The 11816-nt window shown below is 42.6% G+C and overlaps 1 protein-coding gene across 1 annotated transcript; it reads right to left on the reverse strand.

The window, feature by feature from the left end:
* Nucleotides 1-885: 885 nt before the first annotated feature.
* LOC147210450 (midkine-B-like) lies at nucleotides 886-10428 on the reverse strand. The gene is made up of 5 exons (XM_086110765.1): nucleotides 10263-10428; nucleotides 4213-4289; nucleotides 2051-2218; nucleotides 1809-1967; nucleotides 886-1298 (listed from the first exon to the last, which is right to left on the reverse strand). Exons 2-5 carry the CDS (start codon nucleotides 4286-4288, stop codon nucleotides 1270-1272), a joined length of 432 nt encoding a protein of 143 aa, XP_085966891.1. The 5' UTR covers nucleotide 4289; nucleotides 10263-10428; the 3' UTR covers nucleotides 886-1269.
* Nucleotides 10429-11816: the final 1388 nt, after the last annotated feature.

The following is an 11816-nucleotide window of genomic DNA, read 5'->3' on the forward strand; positions in this document are numbered from 1 at the left end:
TATTTTTGTCCGCGGTTTACTTTTGGGGAATCCTGTGTGTCGTGCACACACCGGTTTGAACTTTCTCTTTCGGCAGTGCGATGCATTCTCAACTTTTACACGAAACCACACGTCGACATCCTGAACAGCACTCGGGCATGATAAAAGACAAATACTGTACATCTTTGTGGGCTTGGCGTCTTTCTCCTTTTGGATTTAACGCGTGTGTTGTCGCCATATTGATTGCGGGACATAGATCGACGCTTAGTGGCACTGTTTTTTTTTTTACACATTTCGCAAACATCAAAACGTTGATCACTTGAGTAGGTTAACTTTAAAGTTGGCTGTCATGAGAGAGAAGCGCCACCTTGTTGTTTTCTGACCGGCGCCTCGATGCAACGGCGACACACAACACGTATGGTAGCCTGGAATCAACATGAAACGAATCTCACAACGGTGACTTGGTGTTATTGAGTGAAAGATAAGTGGGGGGAAAAACAGCTGTTTGAAAAAGACTTGCTATATATGGATCAATATTCTGATTTTCTGAATGTAGCATTTAAATGCTTTGTTACAGCTGCAGCGGTTGTGAAAATGCTATATAAATAAAGCTGTATTGTTTTGTATTCCCTTTAGCGTTGCTCCATCTAGTGGATGCGTAACGCAACCACAGTCACTATTGAAGCTTCTATTCTCGTCTATGTACCTTATGACGCGGTGATCCCCATATATTAAAAACCGTTCTAAAATAGGCCATTCATTGAAGGTGTGCCTTATACCCTGAAGCGCCTTATAGTGCGGAAAATACGGTACTTACTCTCTTTGTAATAATGAACAGTGTGTTGTACAAATAAAGTTTTTGCAGCTGTATATGAGCAGGTAAAGTTTGAAGAATACACAAAAACATTTTGCCGGAATATCATCTTGGTCTTTATTAATACTATCCATGATTGACGAAATGACATCATCATCTGAAAATGTGTGCACCATAAAGTCTAATGGGATCTGCTGTTACAGCGCACACACTCGAGACTATTGACTAGATATTAGTAATAGCAGGGGTGGTCTTTTGACCAAATTGACATCCGATTCAGACGAGATTTACAATGGAGTGTTTTCTACTTTCTACGTCAAGACTATTCCGCTTTTGAGTGAGCCTACAAACAAAACGAGTTTAGTTGTCTAAATGTCAGTACCGCCGTTCAAACATCAGATGTGAGTGTTGCGCCACAAAATTTATTGATAAAGATCCTTGTCTTGTTTGTCCCCAGAAATTCTTCTCTTTTGCATTTACTGTCCGTTGGCTTTTTTCTTCTTTCCTGGAAATCCAAACGATACAAAATATAAAGAGCATTATTTACGCAACACAAATCAATATGTTAACTAAAGTCAAGATCACACTATTTCAACTCAATTCATAATTTTCTTATATTTGGATCTATCTATATTGGTTTGGTTTTTCGCTGTGGTTGTTGAAATATTTGGACGTCAAGTAAATGTAGCAATTTGCAATGCACTTTTGCTTCTAGGCAGACGGGCCGTGTGTTTTTCCGACAATGTGGCAGAGCAAATAATTTTGTGTCGTTTCAAGGGAAAATGTGTGTGTTTTAGCATTTGAGTCCATTTTCAAAAGTTGCTACGCTCAAAATAACTGATCTTAAAAACAAGGGTGAGTGGGGAGTAATCATAAAAACAAAATATCCGATGTCGGGCCAGCTGGCCGAAACGGGGCTCGTACATGACGGTGTATTATTATCGACATGTTTCCTGCTAATCGCAGGTTCAGCAATTGTAATGTGTACATGTTTATACACGGCAGTCAGTCTAACCTTTATTTGTCTTTGTTTTGCCAGCACAGGGTTTGTTGACCGAAATGGTCTGCTGGCACTTGGCATTGTACAGCGCCTTCTTCAAGGTTCCACTTCTGGTCTGGATGCCGGCATCTGGGTCGCAGTCGCCCCAACTTTCAAACCTGTACTTGCAGTCAGCTGGAGAAAACACAAAGGTTGGATCTCCAATGATGTGGCAATAATTAATGTCTGTTGAGTTTGTACAAGTTAAGGGTTGTTACCGCCAAAGTCCTTTTTCCAGTTGCATGGCACTTTGCATTTCATTTTCTTGGTCTGCTGATTACATATGCCCTCCCGAAACCCGGCTCCGCAGTCTCCGTTGCTAGCGACGCAGTTTCCGTAGCGCCAGTCGGTGCAATCTGATCCGGACTGGGAAGGTTTGATTTTCTCTGTGGAAAGAGCAAAAATGGATTAACAGCCGTTGTCAGCGACCTTGAAACTTAAGTTTATTTCTATAGCCATCATCAAAGAGTCTCAAAGGTCTCAAAAAAAAAAAGCCACACTTTTAGTCGTATTTGTTGAAGGCGTCAGTATGATCTGACACCCCCAAGATTGGGAAACCACCGGTGCTGAGGAAAAACAACCAATCAGAAACAGAAGGCGTGACTAACGTGGTAACAATCATTTGGCGTCCACTTGCAAACGCACTCATGGCGGCCTCTGGCTGAAAAAACTATGGAGGAATATCCACTCATCTTACGTAATAAGACTAGCAAACGGGAGCACAGAGAAGCTCAGGAGATTCTCAAGCAACGCACAATTATCAACAGTCATGCTTGACAAGTAGGTTTAGCACCTGTTTTCAATTTATAATTGATGTCACATTCAAAATATTAAATTGTGACTGTAAAAACTTTCAGGGCCCCGTTTTTGGTAGACTGGCGCCAGTGTGTAATGGGCTTAACTTCAGTTTCGGGCCAGTGCAAAGCTAGTCTAATGTGTTCGGGGTCATGTTGCGCTGATTCTTCTGTCAACTTCTGTGTTTGGCAGAAAAAAACGGGTCCTGTGTCATTTTTGTGCTGGGTCAGCGTGTTTATGAATCTGGCAGACGCCTCATTGGGTGTTTCTGTCTCGCCCCCCAGCGCATCTGCAAATTTGGTGACAAAAAGTTGACCCTAAATGTTAGACTGGCTCAATGGAGGTCTGTTTTGCAGCACAGGTGGTCAAAAATGATTTTGCTGTATATGTTTGAGGTGACAAATTCAGCCCTCTGCTGATGTGTGTTTGTGGGGGGGTATCTTCATTCTGCAATGGCGCAAACACCCCATGACGCCCAATTCTACCGCCGCAATTACTAAAAGACAGAAAACTCCACCGTGAGTGGCCATGTTTGAGAATCATGCGTCACGTTTGTGACAAAGAACCGAAAGCGGAATCAGGATTTGTGAAGCGAGGCTACATTCAAACCAATGTAAACACGGACAAACTCCTCTGGTGGTAAAACAAGTTTGGTTGTGTTGTCTTTGAGTAATTTGGCAAAACGTGATAGCTAGCCTGCTAGCTAAACTCAGCACTACTCGTTTCGCCATGAAATGGGCTCATCTTTGACATTAATCGGGCTAACATACTGCCGTGAGCCGGTCCCTCCATTATGAGTTTCCACCACTTACATCTTTGAATCAACTAACCCGTTGAAAGGTCACTTACAGTGAGCACACGCTAACCAATGGAAGGGATTTAGCTCACGTAGCGTCTTTTCAACTGACTCTTGACAGATTCAAACGATGGCAGTTGGGAAGCAGGCTAAAATTGTCAATTTTGGCAAATGCTCTAATGTTGTTTTTGTTGTTTTGTTTTTTCCACAAGTGGAGGAAGCTTCGTCTCGTGCCACTCGCCAGTATGTGTAACGTCATTTACAGTAGAAAGGATTTTCCAACAGTATCTGGTACATCTTTTGCTATCTGCATCTTTCTGAAAATGTGTCAGTGAGTGAATCTTTGCGCACTTCTACTCCGATGTTACCGAAAAAGTGTCATGTATGAACTGCTGCCTCCATGAGTGAAAATGCTTTTCACGTCTTTTTGAAGGTTGGCTTTGATTCTGCCCTCTGGGCTCTCCTCGTGCCTGCTCAGTCCTCTTGCTCCGCCGCTGGTTGTCACAGTAACGAAATCCGTAAACTTGGCTCGGCAGTACATGAGGGAAGTATACACTCACTCACTTGTCTCGCCCTAACAAATGGGCTGATTTCAGCGAGACAAGCAACAGTGTGTGTGGTAAATCTTTCATCCTCGGAAAGCATGTCGAAGGTACCTGTTTTCTATTGGGGGGGGGGGATGCATAAGACCTCTCCTTTTAAACTTTAAATCTAAGCCTTTCATCTTTGTTGGAAGTAGATACTTTTAGACATGAGCAAAAAGCAAGAGTGGTGGAGGAAAATTCATACCTCTGTTGTTTTTCCCTCCGGCTATGAGTTTGATTGTGACGAGAGCAACAAAGAGCAGCAGCAGCGTCGCCTTCATCCTTTGAAAACACACAGAAGCCACAAAGTCCACATTAACGTATCAAGCCGTTCACCATTCGGCTTTCTGTTTCGACAAACAACAAAAAAAGGTAGTCTTTTGGAAACATATTTTATATTGCCAGGATGCTGTTATGGGTTGTGAAACCCTTCTAGACACTTTGTCAAATTTTACCCGATTGACATCCGGATTTAACAATGTCATTATTTTGCTGACGGTGTAGTGTGGGTGTGAATGGTCGTTTGTCTCTATATGTGCCCTGCGACCAGTGCAGGGTGTAGTCTGCCTTCCATCCGAGAGTCCGGCGGGATGGGCTCCAGCCATTCCTGCAATGCTCTTCAGGATAAGCGGTGTTGAAAATGGATGGATGGTTATTCATTCAGTACCAGCCAATTCTGGACCAAGTCTAAAAAGACGTTTAAAAACGTCTTTGGGAGTGAATGAGTTAACAAAATAGATGCAACAAAAGATTTTGGCGGCCCGGTGGGCGACTGGTTAGCGCGTCTGCCTCACAGCGCAGAGGTCCAGGGTTCGATTCCGGCTCTGGCCTTCCTGTGTGGAGTTTGCATGTTCTCCCCGAGCCCGCGTGGGTTTTCCCCGGGTACTCCGGTTTCCTCCCACATTCCAAAAACATGCATGGCAGATTAAGGGAACACTCTAAAATTGTCCCATGGTGTGATTGTGAGTGCGAATAGTTCAGGGTGTCCCCCCGCCTACTGCCCTAGTCCATGTCCCCAGCACATTTTCACAAAAACACGCGCCTGTTGATCTTTGAGCGTCCATGGAGTGGGGGTGGGGGGAGATCTCGAAACAGTAAAACAGCATAAGAAAGATCACACACAAATAGGACATTACAATGTTTCAAAGTTGATGTTTGATCCAAAAACGTGTAATGAATAACATGACTTAAAAAAAACAAAAACATAAATAGGGGAGTTGGAGTGCTGGTACCCCTGTCTCCCCTGCTGCTCCTAGAAGGGTTAAATATTCATCAAAAACAGGTCGGAAAGAGGTCTCAGGCACTCCGTTGGATACTACATCAAAAAAATCAACTTTCCCTTCTCTCTGAAACACCGATAAAGGATTAATCAACCATTTATTTATGTCGGCCGGGCTATTCGTGCGTTTTGAAAAGATCTGTATTTCATAGTTTGAAAAAGACAAATTATTGTGAACATGTTTGTAGCCCGATTCAAAGTTGACCTGGAATATAGTGCATGCGCATAGGAAAAAAAAATCTGTTCAGTTTTAGTTCTTTATTTTTAAATTGTCAGGGCTATCTGTGGAAGGAGGTCAAGGTATCGTCAGAAATGAACGATAGAAACAAGCTTGCCTTTTTCCAGGTCTGGCAAACGGATGAAAATCTATCCGTCCATTTTCTATCCGTGTTTCAGGGCCGTTGGGTGAGCTGGAGCCCATCCCAACTGATTTTTGGCCAAGAAGGAAAGTACGCCCTAGACGGATTGCCAGCAATTTTATTCGACAAAGCATTCACACTCACATTCATTCATACCTATTTAGAATTTTGTGACTTCAATGACATGCATGTTTTTGCAATGTGACCAAATCGGGATTTCTCCCTTGTGAGACAAAAATAAAGGTTTTCTTATCTTTTCTTATCTAAAGATGGATTACCTGGAGATAACGATGCAAACTTCACACAGGACGGTTGAAGTGAATGTCGAGCAGTGGTGCTCGCTGGCTTGCGGGCTTTTCAAGATTTTTTTTTTTGCTTTGACTTGATTTTGGCTTGCTTTGATTCATGGTATAAAATGTGCTCAACTCATGGTGGCGGTAAGCTTAACTCCAGTCACTTCACAACAAGCAGAAGTTTGGCGGAAAATGAGCAACTCTTCGAAAAAGAGGCTTCAAGCTGCCCCATTCCCAATTGAAGTCTATTCCCAAACTAAATGTAATGGGCTCCAGTACCCAATCAATTTCACCAACATATTTCTATTGTTTTTTTGATTGAATTGAATCATGTGTAACTCTGATATGATCCAGTGATTGACAGCCACATGGAAATTCCAATGCAGTTATAAGTTGGGCCTCCTGCGTGTGTTGGGTTGAACTCATCAGGGCAGGCCAACATTCCACCATGAAGAAGTCCATTTGTGAGTGAACCCAACTATCCGTACACTGTCTATACTTGGTCCCCTGCAGTTGTCTGGCAACCATTCAAGGGTGTACATTGCCTGTCGCCCAAGGTCAGCTGGCATCGGCTTTAAGTTCACCCGTGGACCCAATAAGTGTGTGTGTGTGTGTGTGGGGGGGAGCATGGATGGAGTTTGCAGCAATGTGCTACGAAAAAGCACAGCATAAGTGCGTGGTTGAAAAGTGCAGCAGCAACCTAGATACACCACTTAGCAACCATTCGGAAGCACACTCAATTGCCTTCGGGGGTGTGCGAACGACTGAACCATATGGGGGGAAAAAAAGTGGTGTAAAAAACAAAACCTGTCTTAAAACATTTTTATTCAATGGCTTTTGACTCAGCCTGAGACTCTGTTGTTTTTGTGTTTTATGCTGTTTACAGTTGTAATGTTATGAATGACTTGTTTTCACAGTCTTTGTTTTTGTACGCGTAATTTTTACTCCGTGCACAGCACTTTGTATGCAGCGATGCTTGTTTTTTTTAAAGTGCTCTATCAATTAAGTTGTGAACCTAATCATGAATAGCACACACAAAAAGCTTTAAAATGCCTATTTTAATAATTTAAAACCAAAATATACCAGAAACCTGGATCTTGAAATACTTGAAAATTACCATGAAGTGCGTTAGTACATGCACATTCAGTGTAGGCTCTCCCTAACTTTCAGCTGAATTTAGCCCCTCCCAAACATAACATTCCTTTCTCCCAATCAAAATGTATCACTTGACTACTTAACTATTCGTCAGGGCTTTTGTTCCATTTTTGTGGCATCTTAAATATCAATAACTATTCATTTACGAGTAATAAACACAACTGGTGGTGTCCCCCAAGACTCAATTTTAGGCCCCCTTTTTTTATACCCCTACATGCTGCCACTGGGTGATATTAATAGGGATAAATGGATATGTTTCCATAAACAGTAAAAACATTATTTTTACTACATACAGCACATTTGACAATAAAGTTGTACCTGACCTGACCTATTAGCAATATTGAATGTTATTTTATGCACATTGTTCAGTTTTTGTTTGCCCCAAAAAAAGCTATGATCATTAGTTAGTGTTACCAGGGTAACAACACAGATGCTACACTCTTTACAAAGAATATAAATTGTGACATGAATTGTGGTCCAGTCAAGTCAAATTTGTTTTTTTTAGCCCTTAACCAGAGACAAATTTCTCATGGCTTCACTTGCCCACAGTGGACATTTGTTGATGACATCCCTGACCTTAGACGTCAGGGGGGGAAGAAAAAAAAATATGGGGAAAAAAAATGAGAACCTTGAGAAGGGTACAAAGCCCCCCTTTAAAAGGCTACTTTCTCTCGACCGAATGTTATGGACAGCATTTAAAATACACACAAGCCCCACTGAGTTGTTGCAGTGCTTCTCTTTCTCTTGCTTCTCTGTGAATGAGGTCGAATATTATGCGTTGCTGGCAGGCATGTCTGGTTCGACTCTAATCCACTCTTATGTACTTAAAGCTTTTTTTATGACTCCTTTTGGTGTGTACTCTATGTCACCAACTGTAAGTTGGTCTGAACTGACTATAATATGGCATTAATTACAGTATATTTAAAAATCCTGTTTCCTTAAAGTAGAAGTGAATTTGCTTCTAAACATGACAGAGGAAACGGCCATGTTTTTGTTGGTGGATTATTTGCGCGTTAGGATCATTTGGAGGTGGGAATGTGAGTATAAATGCTTATTTGTCCAGATGTACCCTGCGATTGGCTGGCAACCAGTCCAAAGTGTTTCCCATCTCTCAGCTAGAGGACGGGAAAATGCTGACATCAGTAAGGGCCAGCCCTCTGGACCCCCGGGAGGATGAATTGGAAATCTGATTGGTTAAAGAAAGGTTGAAGTGACATGGGCCAGCAATATTGATGCCAAGGGCCTTGGTAGATTAGATTTACAATATATGGCGACACATAGAAGCTAAAATCTACATTTTGTTTGAAAGCATTTCAAATCCTGAAAATGTTCCAGTACGAGGACCAATTACTGATTTTCAAGTAGGAAGGTAGAAAGTTGACCCTGTACTACTTCTCTTTAATAACTTTAAGGATGATATAACAAAGATTTTCAATGTTTCCTTTAGTAGGTGTACTTAAAGTGTAACACTCTAGCCAAGTATGTCATCTCTTCCATTTTCTCTGGTGCGTCCGCCATAAAATACAAAGAGTCCAAATGATCCCAAAAAGAGTTTTTTGACTCTCGTTGAGTTGCTAAATGTACTGTAACCTGACCACAAAATTCCTCTGTGCATTTCCCATCGGGCACATTCACTTAGCTTTGAATGAAGGAGGAGGAGTTCTTTGATGCCATCTTTGTGTTGACACTGAATGCACCTTCATGCCCATTTTGAAAACTGGTCTCAAAACTCGTTTGTATTCTTTGGCCTTTGCCATTTCAGCATGATTCAGACACGATTAGTTTGACTGCTTTTGTGCTTTCTACTTTCTTCGTGATTCATTTTATTGTTGTGTATACGATATTTGCTCTATGGACAGCACCTTGTATACAGCGGTGGTTGTTTGAAAGTGCTCTAGAAATACACTTGAGTTGAGATCTTCAGAACGTTTGCAATCATGCATAATAGTTTCCATGGTTATGCTGTCAAGGCAAAGCCATTCTGCTCTCGTGGTTATCATCTCACCCTCCTCTCTTTGTATTTTTTTTTTCTCAGAGGGTGGGGGCGGGTCACAATATATTTTTGGGGAGACCACTCTGGATATTTTTTTGACAAGCAAGATATCGTCACATCTGCAAAAGACAGACTCCACCAGGGACTGGTTCATAGTCAATTATGTGGCACAGACAGTATAAAGCACAGGTGTCAAACTCGAGGCTCGGGGGCGGGGGGGGGGCAGATCTGTACAGCCATATAATTTTATGTGGTGCGCGAAAGCAAATCAATGCTTGCTAAAGTCTGTACCAAAATTTCAAATTGGCAGATGTAAGAAATAATGAGCTATTGTGAGCATTTTTTGTGTGTGTGAAGGTATTACAATAACTTCAACAATAGTCAAAACAACTATTATTCTTGACTTCTGATTTCAACGCTAGTTATCGATCATTTTGTTTGTGAACTGTACATGTAATGATACGAGGAGGTGCGCAAACATTTCCTTTCCCGTCATAACGGCTGCCCAAGGGAAAGTGAAACGACACAAATGAATTTGCCACCTCTGGTATGGAGAGAAACATCAGCACTGTCAATCAACAATTCCAGGCAAGGGTCAGAGAAGCACAGTGGTCATTGCTGCTATAATTTTGTTTGATGGAAAAACAACCTGACACTGGCAGTATTTTGACCCCCCCCCCCCCCCCCCAAAAGTGTCAGTATTATGGCATACGACAAGTTGAGGGACAGTACAAACAAAGGATAGAAAAGGGGAGCCAAGTGGGGGGGCTGTTGGGAGGCGGGTGATTGTCAGCGGCTAACGGCTCAGACAAACTCATGCCCCGTTTTGGGAGCAATAATACGTCCACTTGAGTTACATTTCTTGAACTTAACTGATGATTCCGACGCGCCAAGGCCCCATCCCTGCATATCCCCACCCACCCATGTGTCGATGATGTTCAGGACAACAATAACAAAACTTCTCTCAAGTGGTTTGCCTTGACCAGTCTTGCTCCAGGTTACACAAAAACTTTCACCGAAAAAACACACACACACACACGCACACAAAAAAACCCTCAATACGCTCTGAATAAATCTTTTTTTCCCTTTTATGTGTAGTCTCGCTCTTTCTTCCTCTCACTTCAAAAAGACAATAGACAGATTAATAAAAATAGAAAAAGACAAGGAAGCACTTACTTGAGGGGCAGCCGGGACTTGAGTGGAGTTCGAGGGCGTTCAACTTTCTCGTTGAGTTCTTTCTCTCTGCGAGCATCAGATCACGGCCAATGCAGCCCATCTGAAACGATTCGCCTCCCCTAGCCCTTAGGCAACCCCCTTGCCTTTGTCTCCCAAACCAGTTCATTCTGGTTGCATTAGCTCCATTCAGACCCCCCCTGTGCCCCCCCCTCCCCACCCTGCACACAAACACACTCAACCCATGTTCGTCGGCAGCCCAACAGAAGCAACAAGAGGCCATAAAGTTTAACTTGGGCTTTGTGCGCGTGTGCTTCCAAACAAGTCCAGCCGGCGGCAAAGCTCTAATGAGAACATCTCTCCTGAAAGGCACGTTTTATCTTCACGGTTCTGAAGAAATGCATTTTAGGATGATCACGTGGTCACTGCAGTTATTAGCAAGTGCGTCTTGTATGAAGATTGATTCGCTTGCCTAACAGGGCCGTGGTCAAATTTCTTTAAAAAATCACAGCTCGAAAGTATTGAGTTTACTTCGGCGGCGTATAATAAGGACAATAGCATGTCCGTGGTTACCATGGCAACCCCGGATCACCTACTTTTGTATTGGTGACACCGGTGGTGAGGGGGGGTGGGGGTCACAGATGTGCAAATCATAAATCGTACAGATTAAAATTTGAACCCTTTCATGCGCCCTGTAACGTGCTAACATGAGAAGCCGTCCACGGTAGTAACCGCGGCCCCTGAAAGGGTTAAGCAAGATCCAAGTGACTCGATTGTGGCGAAAATCAAGTCAAGTCGCGTCCCCCCACTCACTTTTAAGCACGTCGAGTCAAATCATTATTTGGAATGAAGGAAATCAGAAGTCAAGTTAAACAATCTTACACATTAGTCTCCTTATGTTCGGAATCTGCATGCGTATTATCCTAACACGCTCACAATCACATTTTTGTACGGGCCCAAACCATTTGCTCTATTGTACATGACTTGGTCTTCTCAATTTAAATTTGGCACAACAAATGCAGTGAGCCCAGCCATCTTTGTTACGATATTACTTCTAAGAAACGGGCTTCTTACTGAGATTCAGGACAAATATTTCTGACAATGTAATAATATAGTCAGCAAATGGAAAATGGAAGAAAAACAGGCAATGACTTTTGACCTCCGGTGTCACTGACATCTAGCGCAGAATGTCATACAAAATGAATGCTCAACCCAGCTGGATTTAGACAGCACTTTAAAACAACCGCCGCAGAATACAAAGTGCTGTCCATGGAGCAAAAAGAATTCACACAGCAATAAACAATTAACAACAAAGATAATAGAAAGCACAAAAAGAGTCAAACTATAATTGAGTCTCATTCTGAGTCAAAAGCCAAAGGATAAAAATTAGTTTTAAAGATGGGCAGCGAGGGGGCTTGCCAAATGTTCAGTGGGAGATCATTCCAAAGAGAAGGACAGACGATGGAAAAAGGCTCCATCCCCTGTGAGCCTGCGATTAGTTCTCGGTACCACGAGTAGTGTCTCCCCAGACCTGAGGCACCGAACGGCTGCGTAGGG

This window comes from Hippocampus guttulatus, chromosome 1, assembly GCF_054856545.1.
Source record: "Hippocampus guttulatus isolate MCC_2025c chromosome 1, RoL_Hgut_1.0, whole genome shotgun sequence".
NCBI classification, from domain to species: domain Eukaryota; kingdom Metazoa; phylum Chordata; class Actinopteri; order Syngnathiformes; family Syngnathidae; genus Hippocampus; species Hippocampus guttulatus.

Excerpts from the sequence above, each read along its gene's own strand:
- LOC147210450 (XM_086110765.1), bottom strand. The coding sequence starts at position 4,288 with ATGAAGGCGACGCTGCTGCTGCTCTTTGTTGCTCTCGTCACAATCAAA. Across the intron at positions 1,968-2,050 it reads CTGGAAAAAGGACTTTGGCG|CTGACTGCAAGTACAGGTTT; the intron begins GTAACAACCCTT and ends TGTTTTCTCCAG. Across the intron at positions 1,299-1,808 it reads CAAAACAAAGACAAATAAAG|GAAAGAAGAAAAAAGCCAAC; the intron begins GTTAGACTGACT and ends TTGGATTTCCAG.